An 18,471-nucleotide genomic window follows, 5' to 3' on the forward strand; every position below is an offset into this window, starting at 1 on the left:
CTGAATTATTTCAAAAAAAAAAGGTCCATTTCTAAATACTTATGGAACGAAAATTTAAAAAGAGAAGACAAACTAGTTTTAAACTATATAGACTAAAATGAAGTCGCTTAAACATGGATGAAACCGGACCACAAAAGTCCACTAAACATAGCACACAATCCCCCTAAACCTCACAGTCTGCTGGTTGTGGGGAAAAGAGGTCAAACTCCGGCCTCATGAACACTAGCTGATGCAAAGACCACTGCCTTAAGAACGATAGTAATGAATCGACTCAAATCCTGTCAAGGAGATCCGACAGGTTGAGTTGGAAACTAGACATCTCTTCCTCAACCAAATTTCCACACACTTCTACTCCCTCACCACAACGGGTATCATTCATTAAAAAGAAACCCTTCGAGTCAGGAAATATAGTTGCAACAGTAGTTACCCAAATTGGTTTTCCCCAACCAAAATCAATATCATACAATCCATAATTACACCAACTACTCATCCACAAATATCTCCCTTCATAGTGAGTGTTTTCCGCATCGAAATCATGATCACCCTTGGTCATTTTACTTATCGATTCCCTTAGTTGACCCACAAATTCATTCAAGTCCTCGTATAGCATACTAGTACTACAAGTTGTCTCTTGGGTTGTTGTTTTTGTTGATGCTGCTCCAACTACTTCCTTGGTGAACTCTATAAGATTTCCGAATGACACATCTGGTAATGGTGGGTCAAGTCTCCTTCTAAGGTTCACGGCATGTCTTACCATTACTGGTAAAGAACTAGGGGTAGCCAATTTCACAAATGACTTCCATATCAAAGAAGAAACTACCTCAACCCTTGTCGGCCTACGACATTTGTATTTATCTGCTGTTAATGCTAACAATTTTTCACGTACAGAATTTATCACTATCGCATCGAACACAAATCTCTTGCTAATGATCTTACTGACTGATTCGGAGGGATTTGAATCCGGTAATGTAGGTGTTACCCCTGATGGGGATATTAGTTGTTTAATAGGTGGGAAGAGAGACGCCGATTCAAAAGTTGGAATCAACTTTGAGCTTACAACAGGGGAAATGATGGATGTGCTTCTGCCAACTGCGATAGTTGTCTGCGCCCAATAACGAATAAATGTGGTGATGCTAGATACATCGGCAATCTTGTGGGACACACACAAAGATATGGCTGTTGAACGGCAGTCGAACGTGTTCACTTGAATGATCACCTGTGCTTCTCTAGCATAAATCATTCGAACAACTTCAGCGGGAAGAAGTCCACTTAGTTGTTCATCTGGCTTCATTAAAAAGTCGCACATTCTACCACTGACATTTACTTCAATAAATTCGACCCCTCCGTCATTACAATCAACAGCGATATTATCTTTCATCCTACCTGCCAGTGGATAAAAGTGAACTAGAGTTTCAGAAAGAGATCTCTTTAGAAGGCAAGTAATAATATCACCATGTTGCTTATCTCCGCCAGAGTCGTTAACAGCCGCTGGGTAGAAGAGAAGGATTGGAATGAAACTAGATTGAATGTGTTGATCGATGAGTGATAGACTGTAGTTTTTAAGTTGATACGGAGTTGGAGTTGAGGGTTTAATGGTTTCCTTGGACATCACCTTAACAGTAATAGACATGGTTGTCTTTGAGATCACAAACTAATTCAGAAAGATATATGGATGCTGATCAAGTTCGAAGTCTGATGTCTTTGCTAACATAATAAGTTGGTATTTATTGTGAATAAAATTCTTTATTAAAAGTATCATTACACTAGCTACATAGAAGATTTTTAGTTTTTAGTGTCCAGCAGTGAAGCACATGGTGGAAAGAAAGGTCCCGGAGAAGTGGAGATCATCATAAGAGCTGATGATGAGTTTAGTTTCATATTTTTGAAAAAATTAAAACAATTAATTAAAGTGGGACGGTGACTATGAGAGCATGAGTTTTCTACTTTATGTTCCGACTTACTGGAAACCTGTCTTTACTTTAGATGTTTTAAATTGGAAAAGAAAAAAAGAGAAGACAGATTTCCAGCAAAATAGTAAAAATACCCGATGCAAACATGCACGCTCACTACTCATTATCTCTTATCTTGTTCATCATTGCATAGAAACATTTGGAATCTTTTTGATTTGCAGATACATGGATTATATATACAAACATGCACTACTCATTATCTCTTACCTTGTTCATCACTGCATAGATTTTGAATCTTTTTGATTTGCAGACACATAGATTATATGTATAATGTAATAAAATTATTGATATAATCAAAGTGAAATTGGAAAAAATCTTTAGCTGCTGTTATTGTTGTGCCTAGTTGGGTGTCTTCTCATCCAAAATCCCTCCATATATGTGAGGTTTTCTTTTTATCATCCTAAAGTGGATATAAGATTAAAAACCTCACAACATTTGGAGGTACTCTGAAGAAGAAGACATGTGGAAACTTGGATGTAACCGAGAGTGGCTCTTTCTTTGATCGGTATACAGAGTTCGGCATTTCTTGAGGTACAGTATTTTTTTATAGAGATGGATAGATGATTAGGGAGGGAAGGTAGCTAGATCACGCTATTCTCAAAGTAAAAGAGAGAGCTTGGGTAGATCATTCCTCTCACACATGGTTGGTTCTTGGAATGGCATCAATTTACTAAAATCAATACAACTCCTGCCTGCACTGATTCAACCTTCCATGAAACGTTTGAATCACCATAGACTCGTGAGTTTTGTCTCCATCCACGATTCCACGAATTCGGTCACGATGGAGATTATGGTTTCAATAAAATTTTTGGGTCTTTCTATCTAACTCACGATCTGGATCTCAGTCCCTTAACTCGTCGGGAGTCAGATGTTAGACAATTTGTTTTCTATTTTAAGACAGATCTCACTCAACCTCTGACTCAGACCTAACTTTTTATCCAGACCCGTTTTGGTAAGGTAATAAAACACTCCTAACTCATGGGCCGAAACCACTGACTCACATATGAGTTAGTTGAGCCAGATCTGAGTCAAAGCAAACATACCGAGTCAAGTGATTTCAGACAAATCTAGACGATTCAGATGAGTCAGGAGACATGTTAGTGAAATTTTGAAAGTCAGCACATCAGATTTCAGGTCGCAAATTATATATTTCAAAACACCTAAAATAATTTCAAGTGATTAGGAAACTCGTTACAAGATGGATTTTAGCACGTACAGTGCCACATTTTGGGTTGCAATAGCATATTTTGGGTTACAATATAATGATAGACTTTGGGTTACAATACTTGTTTTGACGTCACATGTGTCTTCCCTTTCATCAGTGGTGGTGTTCGTGCCCTCATGCCTGGCCAAGCGGTCTCCAAAGCAGTTCTTCCTAACCACAATAAATATTTGGATACATGCATAACCCGTGGCTACAATTTCAATGTCCTAGCTTCCTGTACTCTTGGTGAGATCGATGATTTGGTGTCTTTCCTGAAGAGATTAAAGAATTGCATTGTTGGTCATGATTTCAATGTTAAAATAAGAATAAGGCTTGTAATTCAAAAAGAATTGATGCTCAGCTTATCGCTACGCTACCGGCCAACCCTTTGTACTCCAATTTAATGACTTCAAGAAATTTTAAGAAATATTAAAATCTACTGTATGTGAAGCAAAATCTTCTTATTGCAGACCTGTTTCTAGAGAAGAAAAACCACCCTCTCAGGGTTCTGTATATTTAGATTTTAGGTCACATAGACATAGCATGTAGGGATTAGGGGTGAGCATTTGTCTTGTAATCCGCAAATTTAATCGGGACCAATCGTATTTTTGTGGTTGGATGTCCGGACTGTTCGCTAATGGATTGGATATGGATGAGAATTTTGAAATCCAATGGATAACGGATTGGGCCCGAAAGCAACCTTGAAAATCCGTTGGACATCCATACCCGTTAGATTAAGGGGATTTATATAGCTTTTAGAAAATATATAGATAGTTTAAGAATTCTTAGAGTGTTTGTTTGGAGTGTTGTCCATGACACTTCTATATTTATATACATATATAAAATGTGTAGGTTTTATAAGAAATCATCTATGTTGCCTTTATTTCTTCATTACAAATTTTAACTAAAACAGACCTACTGGATTATCCGTACCCAATCCGTTCATCCGTGAATCCATTGGAGGAAAATCCGTTGGATGTTGGATTGGATGGGATGCCAAATTTGAAATCCATATAGAACTGGATTGGACGCGGATGAGTTAAAAACCGGCCCATACCATCCCATGCTCTCCCCTAGATTGAGGATCACCAGGTAAAATTAGAATGATTTTTTAGGGACCATGGTTTTTTTGATGGGACCATGGTTTTATTAGGCCACCTTCCCTATAGGGATAAGGGGTGTCCTAAAATGTTGAGATGACTAACCTACCCTTAACCTAATTTAATTTAAAACCAACCTAATAGCCACCTCTATCTATCTATCTATCTATATATAACCACCACCTCCTCTCACCACCACCTCCCTCCACCGCCGATTACCACCACCACCACCAACAACCACTGATTATCACCACCACCGATTACCACCACCACCACCTCCAATTATCACCACCACCAACCACCGATTACCACCACCACCTCCGATTACCACCACCAACACTATATATATAGCTTAATTTAAAACATTAACAAAGATATTCTCACAAACCCATTACTTGTCATTCGTTTTTGGTTGAATAAATGAGAACTAATCATCAAAATGAGTTGAAAATGGAAGTTGCAGAGAGGTTTAATTGAGTTTTTTTTCAGTAAAAAGTTCGGTTATCACAAAAAAAAATTTTAATCGAACTCAAAGTTCGGTTGATTCGCAAAAAAATACTTTTAACCGAACTCCTTGTATTAGAACAATACAAGTCCATAGGTTCGGTTCTTTCGCAAAATTATTAAGTTTTCTTTGTAACCGAACTCTACCTATAAGCCAAGTTCGGTTGATTCGCAAAATATGTTGAAGTTTGCGAACCAACTGAACTTCTAACACTAGGTTACTTTTAACCTGAAGTTCGGTTGGGAAATTGGTTGCGTTGAAGTTTGCGAACTAACCGAACACACACGATGTACTCAAATAAATCGTCAAGTTCAATGTTCGGTTACCTACCATTTTATCCAAGGTAACCGAACATTGCACTGTACGACCAAAACCTCCATTAACGAGCGAGTTCGATAACCTGCGTGTTTGGAAAACGTAACCGAACTACACTTTCAGGTGTGTTCGGTTACATGTTCTTGACATATGGTAACCGAACTACACTTTCAGATGTTTCCGGTTACATGTTCTTGACATATGGTTAACCGAACTGGCCCAAATTTACATAAAAAAATCATTTTTTTGAAAGTTTTTTGAGCAATTCAACCAACATTATCTAAGTTTGAAGCATACCTGGGAACCCAAATACCCTTCCTCCGGTTGTGGTTGGTAAAATCCATCGTTTTTCATGTTTTCCTTCTTCATCTTCTCTAACTTTACTCTCTCAATAATTCTACTTCTTTAAAAAAAAAACTCATCTGATTTTTTAATCTCACTAATTATCTTTAACTTAATCATCTCACTAATCATTACACTAACTATTATTAACACTAGCTAATCATCACCCAAAATTTATCAGGAGGGTAATTTAGATATTAATATAAATATCTAGATAAGGGGTGACCTAGATTTACTTCTAATGTAAAATCGTTCTAAAATTATGACACCATGTCAGATTCAACGTGTTAGATTATGGGCCAGCAGACGGTCCCTTGGTTCATATTATCTATGGGCCTATGGTTTGACAGTACAAGTGACACCCAAACTAATGAAGGGAGTCTAAAGGTGATCATTAAGTTGGTGATCATTTGAGATTGAATCCATAGATCTGATCTGGCACATTGGTTTTTATTTTATTTTTTATGTTTTTTTGCCTAGTGAATGGCCGCCAGTATTTTAATGGATTGAATGTAACTTGTGGGATCCGACAAATTTTGGATTATGTTGATGATGTTTTGAAAATCCGTTTGTATTAGATATATGAGATTTTCATAAAATACTGGTGTGGAATATTAATCACGTAACTTGATTGAATTATGTTGATGATGTTTTGAAAATCCGTTTGTATTAGATATATGAGATTTTCATAAAATACTGGTGTGGAATATTAATCACGTAAGTTCATCTTATTTCTTAATCATTTACTTCCATTGACTTATAGTGCTTAAAATTGAAAGGCTACGAGAAAACAAGTAATAATTGCATTTAGCTCTTTGTAATAACAATTTATTGTGTTATTATGTGGTTATATCAATTGTAGTATTCGTAAAAATACAAGCCTAAATGCAGTTCTTGATGGGCCGGTAGACTTGTCTACATCCTCTGCCTCCTTTTTGTATGTTAGTCACAGGATACCGTTTAAACACGGAGTGTGTCACTGTTGTTTAGCAACTTGTCTTCACTTTTAGTTAGTAGTATAACTTTACTACTTTAGGGTGTAGTTCTTAGTGTAATTTTGTACTATTTTGCATTGTAATCTATTTAGATACCTAAACCTAAATAACACTGTAGGTAATCTCAACTAGTTGTTCAATCCTTCGTATGAGTTAGCAAAATTATTATTTTTTTGATCGAATAAAGAAAGGATATTATTGATAAAAAAAAGGTATAAAAGAATTATACCACCCTAACAAGAGATACAAGAAAAAAAAATTGATAACAGAGTATCAACTTAGTGAGGATCAAAATAAATTGTACACCAGTTCCTCGTAACAGCAGAAGAATCAACATTTTCAACCTCTGGAAAAGCTAAGGCCCAAGTGAATAAACAATATATAGCTTTACTAATAACAACTCTCACAGTGCTTCTTGTATCTGTGAAAATTCTCTCATTCCTTTCTTTCCAGATGCTCCACAAGATAGCAGTAGGAACTAAGTTCCAGATGCTGGTATTGACTTTGTTATACTGCAACAAGCCACAAGCATGCAAAAGAGAAGTAATATCATTTGGCATAGTGAAAAACCAGTTCATCTTGTTCATAAACTCATCCCAAACTTGTCTTGCAAAAGAACAATGCAGCAAAAGATGAGAACTAGTTTCAACTTCATTACAGAACAAACAATTATCTGGCACTTGTATTCTTCTTCTTCTAAGTAGGTCTCTAGTAGGTAATGTGTTGTAAGCAAGTAACCAAAGAAAGAAACCAATTTTGGGTGGACATTTCAGTTTCCAAATGAGAGAGAAAATGTTACCAGGTGGAAGTGAATCATCCTCAAGAGTCAAGCTATCATAAAGAGAACTGACAAAAAAAAGCTTATGTTTAGTGAGAGTCCACTGTGATTCATCAGGCTTCTCCAAAGTGAAACTGAAACTATTCAAATCAGAAGAAAGAAGAGCATATTCTATTCTTGCAGCAGAGTTAAGTTTAGTGGGGGTATTAAGATTCCAAACAACTGAGTTTCCAACAATAATACCCAAACTTGCAACATAAAAATGTTTTGCTCTAGACTGAGCATAAAGATTAGGGTAAAAAACTTTTATAGGAGTTTCATATATCCAATTATCATCCCAGAACCTGTAAAGAACACCATCATTGACTTTAAACCTGACATGTTTCAGAAATTTTTCATTGTGCTTCATGATAGACCTCCAAACTGATCTTCCATAAGTGCAAGTGGGAAGTTTTGGGGTCCAATTTGTCTCACCAGGGCCATATTTTTCTTCTACAATACACTTCCAAAGAGCATCTTCTAACTGCATATCTCCAAGACCACTTTGTAAGTAAAGCTTCATTCACTTTCTTCAAATTCTTAATGCCAAGACCACCTTGTCTTTTTTTTCTATTAAGAGCCAGCAATTTCACCAAATGAATTTTTCTCCTACCTTTGTTATCATGCCACAAGAAATCCTTCATAATCTTCTCCAAATTCTTCAAAACAGAAACATGAATCTCATACAATGACATGTAATAGATTGGCAAACTAGCAAGAACACTGTTAATTAACTGAATTTTTCCAGCTCTAGAAAGTAAGGGTTTTTCCAACCAGCTAATTTCCTGATGAATCTCTCAATAATCTTATCTCATTTTAAAACTCCACCACATTTATCTCCCAAAGAAAGACCTAAATAAGTAGTAGGAAGACAACCACTATAACAACCCAAAATGCAACAAAAAAATGCTTAAATCACCTTCAAAACCAACACCATAAATCTGACTTTTGGAAAAAAATAATCTTCAAACTAGTTAAGAGCTCAAAAGAAAGAAGAATAAATCTAAGATTTCTTACTTGTTCAACATCAGCATCAAGGAAAATTAGAGTGTCGTGTCATCTGCAAATTGCAGATGACTAATCTTCATACCATTAGTCTTTACTTGAAAACCAGAAATAATACCTTGTTCTTGAGCCTTTTTAATCATGAAAGTAAGAGCTTCACCAACTAGCAGAAATAAAAAAGGTGAAATTGGATCACCTTGCCTGATTCCATTTTTGCTAGTGAAGTAATCATTAGCACTGCCATTAATAAGAACTGAGAATTTAACATACTCCACACAACATCTAATTCATTTTCTCCAATTGTCTCCAAACCCCATCAAAGCAAAAATCTCATCCAAGAAATCCCAATTCACATGATCAAAGGATTTTTCAAAATCAATTTTACACAAAAGACAAGGTTTTCCACTTCTCAATCTTGAATCAATCAACTCATTTGCTATAAGAACACCATCTAAGATCTGTATTTTCTTGACAAAAGCAGACTGCTGTTTTGAAATAATTGTAGGAAGAGTTTGCTTGAATCTTTCAGCCAAAATCTTGGAAATTATTTTGTAAGCTCCATGAACTAAGCTTATAGGTCTTAAATCTTTTATCTCCTCAATTGTGTCTTTCTTTGGGATTAAAGAAATAAAAGTGTTCTTTAGTCTCCAGTCCAAGAAACTCCTATTATGCAGCTCAGATAAAACTTTTAGAAAGTCTTCTTTAATGAAATCCCAACAAAGTAAGTAAAATTTAATGGGAAAACCATCTGGACCTGTGGATTTAAACTGACCGAACATCTTAATAGCAGCAATGCATTATTCTTCTTCAATAACTCTTTCCATCCAATTCTTCGTTTCAACAGAAATTTGAGCAAAACTCATACCCTCCATAGAAACAGTTCTTTGCCTTTGATTCTCAAATATATCTTGAAGAAAGACACAATTCCATCTTTAATAATGTTATCATCATAAGTTAAATCACCATTTACCTTAATTGAGCCAATGTAGCTTCTTCTTATATCATTAATCAATCTATGAAAATATTTTGTATTATTTTCAAAGTCTTTGATATGTATAACTCTAGCTCTGCTTCTTAATTTCTCAGCTGCAATATTAGTAAGATTGTAGTATTCCTTCCTCGCAGTTGCTCTTTCCTTCCATTGGACATCAGTCAAGCCATTGTTAGTATTCTCCTCAGCATCAAGATTCAAGAAAACATTCTCCATCTACTCAAGTCTTCTATCCACCTCACCAAATTCAGCTCTACTCCATTCTCTTAATTTATGTTTTAAAAATTGAAGCTTTTTGCAAAAAACATGACCAGCATTCCCCGAAACATTAAAACAAAGCCACATTTCTTTGACAAAATTAAGAAAATTTGGATGAGAAAACCAAAAATACTCACAGCGGAAAGGAGAAGGACCATGCTTCAGCCCCTCACAAATTAGAGCAATTGGATTATGGTCAGAACAAGGGCGTGCAAGTGCTTGTTGAACAACTTGAGGATAAAAAAATTCCCATGCTGCAGAAATGAGAAATCTGTCTATTCTACTTCTAATACTCTGAAAACGGGATTTCCTGCTAACACTGAAAAATTAGTTAAGCAAAATAAACGAACTACAATGAAATGTCCCAAATAACTGACAAATACGAAATTTTGATTCAGTTATCCAGTTAATTGAAACTCAAAAGATCTCAAAATGATGATGCTAATTAGAACCAAACTATGCACCATTCTGTAGTTTTAATCACTGCACCAATCAAGATACTGTGGAGAAGGTAATAAATCACCAAAATAAGCAAACCAAGATGAGCATTAGAACTTAACAACAAAATAAGAACAAAAAGCAGTGATCAAAAGTGACAAACTACTACAATTGGTATTGAATTAAATGTCAACAAACTTACATCTAACCTGGTGAGGATGTAACCCCCTAGCCTCAGAAAAAGAAGATTGATATTACACAGCTTCGATAAGGCCTGATAATGGACACTACAGAAACCCAACAATTTCAATAATTACTCTCCTGAAATTCCATGTGAAATTCGAAGAAAAAAAATGATCAATTAATATTCTCAAATTATACACAAAATCAAATAGACATAAAGAAACCTAATTTCAGATGACCCAAATGATAAAAAGAGAATGTCATACCTGGTTTATAATGGAGATTCATCTTTGAAGGAGAAACATTGAGTTCCTTCGATGTGTTTTATTTTCATATTTGAATGACAGTTATTAGGGAGACATTAATTCCCAAGGAATGACATTATTAGGGAGAAAGTGGAACAACTCTGTATGTGGCTAAAACCGTGTTAAACTACTCATGGACATCGGATGAGAGCGTAGGAACCAGGTGCATTTTCAGCCGAGATTTATCTATAGCACTTTGAGGAAGTTTTGGAGGAACTTGAGCCCTCGATTGCTTTAGGAGCCTCATTTTTAGCCGTCGGATGGTTCAAAAACCATTTGTTTTTGTAAGAGTTAGCATTACAGTACTTGGTTATTCCTCATATATTAAGTGTAATAATGGTAATAGTCCTGTTGCAGCTTAACTTCAGCATTGGTTTTGTATCGAAGGCTAGGCCTTCCTCAACCAGACGCGAGAAAGGATCCAAGAGATGTCTTCCCAGTAATTTTCACCAACACTAGTACATGTTGGCGAGAAATCATAGATCAGGCAGAAACAAAATGAGGTAAGCAAGTATCTTTCAGGAAATACACCGCAAAATATGGATACAACCGCGTGACTACAGCCTCGGATCAGTTGCATTGAAACCCTCTACCACCATCAAAGTAGTTCCAATGGACACTGTCATGTCCATCAAAATTACATCTTTTCTTACAGAAAGCATTGACCGAAGGCCTATCGACCTTCGACACCCAAAACCACTGTCACCTACTGAACTCCAACATCAGTACCCGATGCAACTCTGATCTGAAGACCGTTGTTCATATTCTACTATAATATGATGTTGTTATAGATACATGGCCTACCAATCCAAGTAAAATTGATGAATCTTTAGAACCACATACCCTCATGTAATAATATTTTAGTAGTTTCATAAATTTAATGATGCAAAAGAAAAAAGAAAATCCATTGCGTCATGCGATTGTCCATCATTCATTCATTGGATGCTCGGACGCAAATGCCAAACTTGAAAACTGTTAGGTACTGGATTGGATGCGGAGAGGCTAAAACCGATCCAATCCAAACAATGCTCACCCCTGAATTAGGGAGATAATAAACACACACTCACTCCCTGATCGATGAGAGTCCTCCCACTCTTCTCCTCATTTTCAACATTTTTCAACTTTCTCTCTTCTCCTCTGTAAAGTTATTAACCCAAACCCATTGTCAACCTCCCTTTTCCAAGCCCATTTCTTAATCAAGAAAATTCTCCATTAAGATGTCTTCTTTAACTGAAACAATATAACATATAGTTCTTTTCATTTTCATAATCAAACAAGAAGGAAATTAAACCCAAAAATCAACACAACACTTAACAGATTAAACATTCTCATCATTTCATTATTCTAATTCCTTCATTTATCAGCAGGAGCAGGACCCATCTTCAGAATCAATCAATCAAATCACTCATTTATTAGGAATTTTGTTAGTTGATAATGCGGCCGAAGGATGCGGGAATTTTTTTTGGAGTACATCACATAATTAGTGGCTAAATAGTGATCCACCCGTACACTACTAAATAGTTAGGGAAATAAAAATTAAAACGAACGCAAATAACAGAAAAACAAAGTGATTACCAAAAGAGGAGAAAGTAGGAGTAGAAAGGTAGTGAGTTGAAGAAGATTATTTACTTTAAACATCACTTAAATTTTGATCATCTTATAGTATGGGCTAAAAATCACATACTGTTAGCTAAATACAACTAATATGTGGGCTAAACATAAAATTTAACCTAAGTTTCTATAGTAAAATTTTTTTACCCAAAAATTAGGGACGGGCTATAGCCTCCTTTAGCCCCTTGCCAGGCCCGTCCCTGAGATGGACGTACTTGATTGCGGCTGTATTTGGGATTCTCGCAGTTTCCCGAATCTTCTTAGTAAGTAAATACTCCCTCCGTTCCTTTTTAATAGGGTGGTTTTGTTTTTAGAGAAAATTAAGGAAATTAAGAGAACTAATCATTGAAAGTGGTCCTCATGACACTTGTCAATAAAAGAAGTGAAGTGAAGTGGTCCCATGACACTTGTCAGCAAAAGAAGTATAGTGAAATGGTCCACATGACACTTGTCATCAAAAGAAGTTAAAAAAAAAAAGTGGTCCAAAAAAACTAAAGTAACATTTGACTTTACCGATTAGAAAACCAGCCTATTTTTTTGAAACATTTATTTTAGAAAACCAGCCTATTAAAAAAGGAACGGAGGGAGTAGTTGATTATGAATTTTAGTTTTTACCAGCTAGACTACTAAGTGTTTGTTAAAATGAATTTTGGGTTGTCTTTGGCTTATAATTAGTTGTTAATCGATATCTGTCATGTTTTGATTTAAGTTATGTGGCAACTAGCTTTTTGTATCTTGCTCCTACTAGTTTTTATTACTAGGGATGTGAATATGATAGATACCAAACACGCTAGTTCCACGCGAGCTGAGTTGCTGGCGGCCAAATCATTTGCCTCATGGAATTCAGCAAGTTGTCGAGCATGGTCAGGATAACGTAGTTTGACAGTTGGGCATGTAGTGTGTGTTGTGTACAGAGTACAGACAAGGAACTAGTTGTAAATAAATGATGTATAAAATAGGCTTTGTCATTAATAATAAACAAATTAAAACGTCGGTGGAATCGTAGTGCGACAAAAAAGAGTAGATAAGTTATTGAGATAGTATGACTGAATTCATATTCTGATAAATTTGGAAAAATCATGGAAACACCAAAATTGATTAATCATGGTGGTTCTTTGTTTGTACCTAGTGTTCAGGAACTGGCAAAACAATCGCCTGCGGAAGTCCCAGCTAGATACATACGCAATGATCTGGAGCCTTTAAATGACCTCTCTGGTGTGTCCATGATAGATCAAACAATACCTGTTATCGATTTGCGGAAATTACTATCTCCAGAACCCATTATTGGTGAGTTAGAATTGGAAAGGCTTCACTCTGCTTGCAAGGATTGGGGTTTCTTTCAGGTACATGACGATTCAATTATGATTCTGTGTAGAAATTTAGTTTTGTAGGTATGCAGGAATTTGAAAGCCCAATTAGTTAAGGATCTGGCTTTAACAAAATAGTGGCTTGCTAATACTTGAGTGATTCACGCTAATCTGTAGGTGGTAAACCATGGAGTTGACATTTTATTGGTGGAGAAAGTGAAATCAGAAATTGAAGGTTTATTCAATCTTCCAGTGGATGAGAAAATGAAATTTTGGCAGGAAGAAGGGATGTGGAGGGATTTGGACAAATGTTTGTTCAATCAGAAGACCAGAAACTTGATTGGGCCGACATGTTTTACATGCTCACTCGACCCCAACATATGAGGAAGCCTAGGCTGTTCCCCAAACTCCCTCCATCTTTGAGGTTATTTCTTTGTCTCTTTTGCTTTCAAGATACATGGTTCGCGTTCCCATATTTGTTTTTGCTTATTTCTACATATTATATTATTACAGTAATACAAGCAAACTAACGGATGAGGTAAGTTTTTATGCCGCCCTGAAAGTCTGTGGTGTCAATCTATCTTGCACCACCCTACAAAAGTAGCCTGAAACACTGAACTTGCATAAGATTTTTTAACTGGCGAATTCGTCTCTTCATGTAGGGACACAGTTGAATCCTACTCATTGGAGTTGAATAAACTAGCCTTGACTCTCGTTGAGTTGATGGGAAAGGCTTTACAAATAGAGACTATGGTCATGGCAGAGTTGTTTAAAGACGGAAGACAAACAATAAGGATGAATTATTATCCTCCTTGTCCTCAACCAGAGCACGTAATTGGCTTACCACCACACTCAGATGCTGGTGCTTTAACGATCCTCCTTCAACTCAACGAAGTGGATGGATTACAGATTAGAAAAGAAAAGATATGGGTTCCCATTAAACCTCTACACAATGCCTTTGTAGTGAACATTGGAGATATTTTAGAGGTAAAAAGAAGAGTTAATGTAATCGAATTATCCAAGTCCAGGGCATGTGCAGAATTTTGGTCCTCAACCACAAGTATGTGTGTTGACTACTAGTTATTTCTTGTTTTCTTTTGACAGATAATGAGTAATGGGATTTACCGTAGCGTGGAGCACCGGGCAACAATAAACTCATCAAAGGAGAGGCTCTCTGTTGCAACATTTCAGAATCCTAAAGCGGATACGGAAATAGGTCCAATACCTAGCATGATCACACCAGAGACTCCTGCCTTGTTCAGAACAATCAGGTATGATGATTATTTGAAGAAATTATTTTTGCGTATACTCGACGGAAAAAAATCATTCCTCGACTCAATGAGGATAGGAGAAGGTGATGAAGACAGTAACTCGCTTGTATAACTCTAGTTTGGTGTTTTAATGAGAGAATATTGTTGGAGTAACGAACTTCGCTATTGAGTGAAGTATTATATATGAGTTGAGTCCAGAGATGTTGCCATATTCCCTTACTTTTGTTGTGCATCCTTTAGCTGCATCATTCACCGAGTCATTCTTATCACCATAGCTAGTGTAGGTTAAAGTCTTCCGCCACGCTGATTTAACTTCTGTTTTTTGTTTATTCCTTTTGTCCTTGAAACATTGTTGAAATTTGATTGGAAAGTCTGCCTGCTTGTACTTGAGTAAATGTTAGGTTTGATTTCGATGTTTGTTGCCAAAAGAACAGTTACTTTCCTTGCTGTTCATTGTATTAGGTGTCTGCTTGTTTGTGTCTCTTGTTGATGTACATGGCTGTAATCTGATCTGTTTCAGCTTTAAATAAACTCGCGTTTTTAGGGGCCACCCGAAAGGATTTAGGGGCCATCAATTTATACCCAGCCAAAGACTCTGGTTAAGGGGTACCATATATGATATTGAAGTTACATAAATGCCCTTCTGGTAAAACTGTATAAAAACCAAATAAAAAAAAATTCTACTCATTTCAACTCTTCTTCTTCCAGTTTCATATTATCTTCCGATTATGGAAGAAAAAAAACTTTCCCTCGTTCTTGTGTTCAACCGAAACATCGTCGCGAATCGTAAAATCAAAACATCGTCGATTCGTTTATAAAACAATGGATAAGGGAAATGAAACCCACAGACCTAGAACCAAAAACGTTGCTCGGGGTATCGATCTAAAGATTGGGATTTTAGCAAGAAATAAAGAAATTGTTGCTGCAAATGAAGAAGAACGCGAAGAAGAAGTACCCGTCGATGTAGTCGGTGGTTGCGATTCCGATAGTCACACACTTCGTCAACTTCAAATGGCCCCAATTGCGATACCTGTGTTTTACATGCATCGTTAGCTTCAATATCAGGCAATTCTCCATTTTCTTCCATGAAAGGGTCGTCTAGGTTTTCCTCTCCACAAAAGTTTGGATCATTCAACATATACCCCAAATCGTCTTCTCTAAACGGTCGTGAACCCTCGACATTTTGTTCTTCGCCATGATTCTCACCTTCTTCTTCATATCCATCCATTTTTGTAGTGATAAAATGGGTTTTCCCTTTTTTCCCTCACCTTCTTCTCTATAACTCTAACAACTCAAAAATGAAAAACAAATGGAAAAAATGAAACAAAAATCATTCTAATACTGCACCGACTACAATCGGAAGTTTGGGTAATATTCTGGCTTCCGATTGCAATCGGAGGATAAAAATGTTATCATATCCTCCGAATATATAAAGATAATTTTGCCATTACGAATTACGCGAGATAAGGGCTGGCTACATTTTCCCTTTGGGTGACCTTTTTAGTTTTATTGTTGGCCCCTAAATCCTTTTGAGTGGCCCCTAAAAACGCGAGGTTAAATAAGTCCAACCAACTTTTTGGCATTCAAAAGGACACAGGTTAATGTTCTTGTTATAGTCAAGTTATATGGCTCGCTTACCCTATTCAGCTGAAGATGCAATGCACAGTTAGGAGCTCACTGTAGGTCCAGAAATTAGCTTTGCTTTTTATCACCAACTTTCTCCATTAAAAAGGAGCAGAACCCACAAAGATCAACACAATGGTTAAACAGATTAAAGAATCTCAGTTCATTAGGTCAAGTCCTTGCTTTATCAGCAGGAGGACCCATCTTCAGAAACAAGTTCTCCCGTCTTTCTACAGATTTCCCTCACTTACTCACCATCAATGTGTCCATTAAGTATCTGTTTTGCCAATTTGATTCGATTTCCGAAATTCTGATGCACAAATCGCAAGTTGATCAACACTAATTGATGCATTTGGATTGCCACAATCATATATAGTAAGTAGTAAATGTTTATTTACAATTGATTTGAACAGAGTGGGAGAGACACATACAGTACGTTAGGAGCCTAGTGAGTTTTCCCAGACCTTTCAAAAAATAGACCTCTAATCATTCTCATAAGTAGAATTTGGGTCATAATGTAATCACAAAATTTGGGTTAAGGTTCAAATTTGGATCATGAGGAAGTTTTGGGGTTCAAATTAAAAATCTCTAAAAGCGCCACTCTCTATTTTTCTCACAGTCACACAAGTAAAGAGAGAGAGGTAGAGAAAGATGATGCATTCACAAGGACAGCTATATGGCCCTCTCCCGAATATCTCAGCTGAAGATGCAATGCACAGTTAGAAACTCGTGGTAAGTCCAGTAATTAGCTTTGTTTTTAATCACCCACTTAGTACAACCACTATGGTCCTTGGTGCTTGGCTGTGTGATCCAGAATATTCACCCAATTAAAAGTTGGCGGAATCCGAGTATCCGGCTGATTCCGGCGTCAAAAAGAGAAAAGAAAAAAGTAATTTTGCGGAAACTGAGGTTCCGCCAATGCCAGAAACATTCTGTGTGCTCTTTCACTGTCTACCAAAGCACTTTTTTATTTTTATTTTGAAGAGAAAGGTTGAGATTATATTAAAACAGAAAAAAGAGTACAGGGGAGGAGCGCCTAAGCGAGACAAAAGGTGGCGGCAAACGCCAGCACCAAAAGCACAAACACAGACTAAAACAGTGGCAAAAGCCAACTCCTAACTAAGCAACCACAATGAAAGATCCTGCAACAAAACAAACTAGTGCTAAAACACTATCAAATCACTTTAGCTTCCAAGCTGCGGATCGTTGTCCTTTTCCCAAATTCTCATTCCGAATTTCGCCATTCCATTTGAGCCTTGAGAGCTCTTTTTCAGTTTTCTTATTTTTGTCTTCATAAGCCAAAAAGTGAGCGTATTTGTCAGATTCCACTTCATAGAATTCTTCATTGTCTTCGTCACACTCTTCAATTAGAACTCTATCTTGATCATGAAAAGAATGCTGATTTTCATTGTCCAACACTTTGAAACTGTTGGACACTTTGATACAAGGGTCACTGCCCTTAGCCTTGATTATTCGTTTCTTATCAATTACAGCATTCTTAACAGGAGACTTTCTGTTTGAAGCAGCCTTCCAATTCTCATATTCACTTGTTGAGATTGTATTCGTTACAATAGCTCCGTGATAGCCAGTACTTGTCGTCTTGATTGGGCTTTTTGTTGAAGCTTTTTGTAGATATATTGACAAAGGCATTAGCTCGGATCAAGTTTGAAGAAATGAGATAACTGATTGGAGTACAAGATATGTCATAGGTAAGGTTGAAGCTTAATGGGGAGAATGTTGGTTAAACTTCAACATATAAGTCACTAACAAGCTGGTTAGGACAAGATTAGGAAATTAATGTAATCCGAAGAGAATTATAAGTCATCTAGTTCTAAGAAAAGGAAAGACATGTAATAAGTTAATAGGACTAGGAAAAGGAAGTCATAGTTCTATATATATATGATCACCAAAGTTGTGGTTGATCATATGAGCAAGATTAGAGCTTGTGTTTAGTTTTGAGAGATTTTCTAAACATCAATAAAGAGAGTTGTATTTATATAAGCTAAGTTTCATCTTGCAGTTGCCATTAACTTCCACATCAATTATTTCCTTGGAAGCAAGAACTTGCTTTCCTTCCAATGTAGTATGAACTTTCTCAAAACTTTTATCTTGTTTTTTGGTTTCCAACCAACTTTCCTGATTTTGTTACAGTTTTTAGCCAAATGACCAAAGACCATACAGACTTCACAACTTGGAGGTTTCCATTGATATTCCACTGGAAGTTCCAAAGC

General features: G+C 36.4%; 1 protein-coding gene and 1 pseudogene across 1 annotated transcript; one reads left to right on the forward strand and one right to left on the reverse strand.

Annotated features, from left to right (window-relative positions):
* Positions 1-1,679, reverse strand: LOC113335517 (salutaridinol 7-O-acetyltransferase-like). Its single transcript, XM_026581552.1, has one exon. The coding sequence runs from the start codon at positions 1,628-1,630 to the stop codon at positions 272-274; it is 1,359 nt and encodes a 452-aa protein (XP_026437337.1). The 5' UTR covers positions 1,631-1,679; the 3' UTR covers positions 1-271.
* An 11,330-nt stretch (positions 1,680-13,009) lies between these two features.
* On the forward strand, positions 13,010-15,167 carry LOC113335640 (annotated as a pseudogene).
* Positions 15,168-18,471: the final 3,304 nt, after the last annotated feature.

This window comes from Papaver somniferum, unplaced genomic scaffold (genome assembly GCF_003573695.1).
Source record: "Papaver somniferum cultivar HN1 unplaced genomic scaffold, ASM357369v1 unplaced-scaffold_15, whole genome shotgun sequence".
Classification (NCBI taxonomy): Eukaryota; Viridiplantae; Streptophyta; class Magnoliopsida; order Ranunculales; family Papaveraceae; genus Papaver; species Papaver somniferum.

Bases quoted from the DNA above. Each gene is read 5' to 3' on its own strand.
- LOC113335517 (XM_026581552.1), bottom strand. From the start codon at position 1,630: ATGTCTATTACTGTTAAGGTGATGTCCAAGGAAACCATTAAACCCTCA.